This window comes from Coccinella septempunctata, chromosome 1 (genome assembly GCF_907165205.1).
Source record: "Coccinella septempunctata chromosome 1, icCocSept1.1, whole genome shotgun sequence".
Lineage (NCBI taxonomy): Eukaryota > Metazoa > Arthropoda > Insecta > Coleoptera > Coccinellidae > Coccinella > Coccinella septempunctata.
The window spans coordinates 40541717-40547291 of record NC_058189.1 but is presented as its reverse complement, the minus strand read 5'-3'; the positions used below and the strand labels follow the sequence as shown (position 1 = coordinate 40547291).

The window sequence follows — 5575 nt, the reverse complement described above, 5'->3', positions numbered from 1 at the left end:
CTCAAGTTTTTATAACTAGAATGGAGTAAAGTTGGCACTCATGAAATGTCGTTAATTTCATAACGCCGTTGCCACAACTAATATCAATTTTTATTACGAAAATGCCGAAAGTGATTGAAAAAAGAGACAGGGTTTCAGGAAGTGCTATTTAGAATTATCGTCCGCTCATTCAAATAGTTATACCCTGATATTCTAAAATCCACAATACGTCAGACTGTAGCGAACATATTCATTGTAAGAGAATTTATATAATGTTCCATCTGAATCTAAACGACTTATATTTCAGCTGAATATTTCCACAATCAGAAAGATTGTGAATGAAGGGGGGAGGATGACAAAGATTTTCCTTCTATTGGGAGAGCCAAAAAAACTGGTGGCATTTGAGAATTTTATGTTTGATTTATATCGGGGGAAGAAGATGTTCAGAGTCATGGAAATTTATAAATCAACTAAAAACCAAGGAAAAAACACGAACAAATATCGAATCAATAACACTGAAACAATGGAAGGAACACTATGAAAACCTACTTACGGAAAAAAGAGATGAGTACAACAGAATCTCACCCTCGGAGGTAGTCATTGAGGGAGAGCATATAGTGGTGGAGAACGAATTCGTAAAGAGATGCATTAAAAAGTTAAAAAATGGACGATCTCCTGGCCCGGAAGGAATACCGGTTCAGAGAAGTTATTCGAAGCACTTACATGGTGTATAGATCAGTATTTGAATGGTGCTGAGATACCCAAGGAATGGAAGAACGCATACATCACATCTATTCACAAAAAAGGAAATAAATTAGATTGTGCAAACTATAGGGGCATAGCCGTAACTAGCACGCTGTCGCCTATATGGAATAATTATTAGGGATCTAATTGAGACCGAATATGAGGCGCTGGAGGAGGAAGAGCAATCAGGCTTTAGAGCTGGAAGATCCTGTAATGACAACATATTTTGCCTAAAACAAGTAATAGAGAAGAAATCGGCAATGAATCAGGAAACCCACCTTATGTTCATTGATCTACATAAAGCTTATGAAACCGTTCAAATAAATAAACTAAGGAAAGTATTGCAAGAAAAAAATTTGAACCATACACTTATTGAAGCTTTAAAAAACATGTACAACGGAACAACATCACAAATAAAAGTGGGGAATAAATTATCAGAGAAGTTTGCTGTTAATAAAGGACTGCGTCAGGGTTGTTGCGTGTCGCCCACTTTATTCAAGATTTATATTGCCAAAGCCCTAAATCAATGGAAGCGTAAGTGCAAAGGCATGGGAATTGATCTTGGGGAGATGTGCCTGTATACTCTGCAATTTGCAGACGATCAGGTCATCATAGCCAACGATAAAGATGACATAGAGTCAGAAAATTACAAAAAAGGGTACCAACGATGGGGCTTAGAAATTAGTATTCAGAAGACGAAATACCTTCCTATAGGAACTAACCTTTCGAATGTCCAACTAGAAAATGACGAGGCAATTGAAGCATGTGACGAATATTCCTATCTAGGAGTTATTTTCGATACTACAGGAAAAGAGGATAAAGAAATAAAGAAGAGAATAACTAGAAAAACGATAGGATGCCTCAATGGAATATTTTGGTCTCAACAAATAGGTAAACAACGAAAATACAACATATATGAAACAATCATCAAAAGCGGACTTTTGTATGGAGCCGAGACTTGGCGAATAACAGAAAGGAACAGAAGGAAACTTGAAGCGGTGGAGATGGATGTATTCAGAAGATCCTTAGGAATATCTCGTGGAGACAGAGTTAGGAATGAAGAGGTTAAACTGCGAATGGGTGTAGAAGGATCGTTAACAACGGAGATTGAGAGAAACCAGCTGATATGGTACGGGCACGTCCAGAGAATGCCGAACACAAGACTACCTAAGAGAGTGATGGAGTGGATACCGATGGGACGAAGGAAAAGGGGGAGACCAAGAAAGACATGGAAAGAGGGTGTATCGAGGGCTATGAGCGAGAGAAGCCTTACAGAAGATCAATGCAGTGACCGAAGGACGTGGAAATTGGGCATCGGACAACGTCGCAAGACGTTTTGAAACCGAATTATATATATATGATTGATTTAATTAATGCGAAAAGTTTACAACGGAATTTTCGCTGAATGTCATCGTAGAATAAGTTCCTGAAAACTGATTTTTCTATTTTTCATTTGACTTGTCCTATATCTTGTAAATGTCTTAAGGTACCAATAAATACCTAATTATTATTATAATATCAATGTATTAAGATGAACAGCCACAAATACGCGTCAGTTGTCCTGTTAATTGATTATTCATGTGAATAATCAAGTTCATCTTGACTTGAAACTTCCTTTAATTCCTTTTACTTACATTGATGCAAGATGATTTTTTTTTGAAGAATTTAACATTCTTGTAAGTTTCTGTTAATTCCTTCGGGAGATTCCTACCCATTCGCAACCACTGCATCATATGCATTTCATCTTCGGGTTAATATTTTTGAAATCTACAAGTTATGTAACGTATTCAAACTTTAGCCAAAGAAGATAACGAGCATTAACTCTCCTCAAGCTAGTGCATATTATACTGATCTCTTGTATTTTCCATGCAAATAATTGAATTTGGTATGCCTTCAATCAGTTTGTATGAACTTCAATTATGTTCGTCACATATTTTCCGAAGAGATTCGACATTGTGATAAAATACGTATAATGAAAAGAGACTCAATTGCGTTTCTCTGAAACAATAGAGGGAATCTTTATTAACAATATCAAAACTCACAATATAACAAACCTGAAACAATAGAGGGAAACAACATTTAAAGCCTCTAATTCAATCTTCTGAAACTATTTATTATGACGCTTCGAAAAACTTCAAAATTTATTTTCAAGTGTCAGTTCGGCCATTCCAGGTAACACGAATATAATATTCAAGAAAAGCTTCACGATTATAACGCTTTTCTTTACATACGTAATATATAATAAAAGAAACTTTTTCGTAGAACGGGCAACATAGCATTGATTTAAAACCCAAAAATGTTTTGACATGCGTCATAACCCCACATTTTCTTGCTATACAGAGTGAAATGTGTCAAATTTCCATGGCCAACCGAGTGCTAAAACAAAAGTGAATGGAGCATATATGACGAAAGCAACTTCTTCTTTGTTATTGGTTGAAATGGTTGACATTACTGAATTCTCATTTTAATTTTTTTTATTATGTATTATGACAGTGATCATCTCAATGACGTGAACTTTTGTAATGAGTGATAGAAATAATACTTAATTTGTAGGATAGATAATGAATTAATTATTACAATTTCAAATTTAAATGAACTTCGTAATCGAAACGTTCTTTCCTTCTTTCATCCATAACCATTCTATAGAAGAGGTATATTTGGATAATATTTCAATTATATCAGCAATTCTCAAAGTGCATGTCATTGACCCCAAAATATATGAAAAATTAAAAATTTCTAATTGAATAAGTGTAACTTCATTCCACATAATTTGAAACATGTCAATGCCCTGAAGCATTCTCAGCAACTAAAATTCTATATCCCTTTCTGGAAAAAATGTTAGCTTTCCATTAAAAAAAAACTCAATTACCATACAATTAAATCATATTGAGGGAGTATGACAAAGTCATCAATTTCACATGAAAAGTTGCGTAATCCAAAGTAACAATTGCTCAATTGTTCGATTCTTTACGGAATAGACAAAACCCATATTAATTTTATGCGTTACTATTTACTGATTCTGTAGCATTTTACACCATTTCAAATAGGAATCTAAATATTGATTTTTTCATGCAAATGCCCTGCATGGCCCAACAAATTTACAATAAATATACCAGTAGGATCCTATTCATTGATGATTAATCACTCCGTCGAAATCCTAGGAAGAAGACAATCAATTTACTCAATGAGCGACAATAAATATCTAGCGAAAGAATTTTCGAAAAAATCTAGTGTTTTCATAATATTTTTCATCACTTTTGAACCTATCAAAAGGACCATTCCAATCGGAAAGCATTGAGCGAGTTCAGAAATGCTCGTATTTATACCTTGTGGATACACTTACAATGGAAAGATATTTTTTTGAAATTCTATTTGTGCCTTTCGGTTGCTTTGATCATTCAACAATCCCAACAATCCTTGAAGAAGCATGGTCAACACATCCAAGGGATATAATAGAAAATTGATCTTGTGTTCCCAAAGTATATTTTTTAACATAAATTGGTGTTTCTTATGATTTCGTAAGTTCAAGAAGAAGATTGTGAAGGTGGTGCAATTCAGTTCAAAACCGATTGGAAGGGGATGACGTAGAAGGTAGTATTGTGAAGCTCAGTGGCAGCACTCGATCCCTTAACAGTGGCGTAGCATAAACAGTGGATAGAGTTAAAAATAAAATAATTTAAAATTCTCTCATCAGCAACTTTTATGCTATAACGTTGTTTATCTAATGAATAAGCACTTCCTGAAGTGCTGTATAGATACTTTTACGCCAAATTTTAGAAAGCTACTCCAAGGCGTGTGACGCGCTGTGTGGCGATATCGAAATGGTCCGAGTACTTCTAAAATAACTAAATAACGAATAACGTAATTCATATAATGTTTCATTTCGAAAAGCAAACAGTGATAACAGACAGATTGATAAAACACGAATAAATATCATCTGAGATATTTCAAGATATTTTAACGAAGTAATGTATCGTATGGTTTCTAGACTTGCAGAACATTTTTCGAAATTAACTACAAAATTATAAATAATAACGAAATAAATCGGACCGACAGAAATCTACACTTTCAGTATACCAGGGAGAACGTGCCGACATCGATGGTGAGTAGCGATAGACCGGTTTCGCTCTTATTTGAGCTCGTCAGTATCACATAACTCAACCAAACGATGCCGACTGAATGAAGCAGACCTTTTGTTGAAAGGCAGTATCAGCATCGAAGTAGTAAATAAATCGATGCGACATCTGGCGTTCAACGACATGAGCTTTCTCATACATGGCTACTCAAAAAAGCTCAAGCGTCGCTTGAGAGGAAATCTAATAATTACATTTCCCCCCTCCCTGTATTAAAAGCAACCTATTTTGACACTTCTTTGACAAACGTAAGTAAAAGTTACTCAACAAGGTATTGGTTGCCCTTAGCGAAAGAATGTAAGTCAACTTACATCCCTAGGGAAATAAGAATCCGAAATTATTATTAAGTACTTTAATTTTTGATTTCATCCACATATTACAAAAATTCGGACAAACATCTGGTGATATTAATTGAAATTAATATTAATGGTACAATTTTTATAATTATTCACATCATTAACGAAATTTGGAAATAGGTAATGAAACAATGATAACGCCTAAATGGCAATGAATACAATAATAAGGATAAATTCAGATGCATACCACCCGCCGATATGAATATCGACAAGTGTTACGATCTGAATTGAGCTAGCCAATTTGCCATCGGCAAAGCCCCAAATGGAGTACGCTCCACCGAAGAAAAGCAGATGGTTTCGGCCTCATTTGGCCTCATCAGAGCAACATAGCATTTTTCTACGGTGGAGAACGTTTGGAATTGA

At 34.9% G+C, this 5575-nt stretch overlaps 1 protein-coding gene across 1 annotated transcript; it reads left to right on the top strand.

Annotated features, from left to right (window-relative positions):
* Positions 1–1112: 1112 nt before the first annotated feature.
* Positions 1113–2063, top strand: LOC123306668. The gene has a single exon (XM_044888773.1). The coding sequence runs from the start codon at positions 1113–1115 to the stop codon at positions 2061–2063; it is 951 nt and encodes a 316-aa protein (XP_044744708.1).
* Positions 2064–5575: the final 3512 nt, after the last annotated feature.

Coding starts and splice junctions, on each gene's coding strand:
- LOC123306668 (XM_044888773.1), top strand. CDS start 1,113: ATGTACAACGGAACAACATCACAAATAAAAGTGGGGAATAAATTATCA.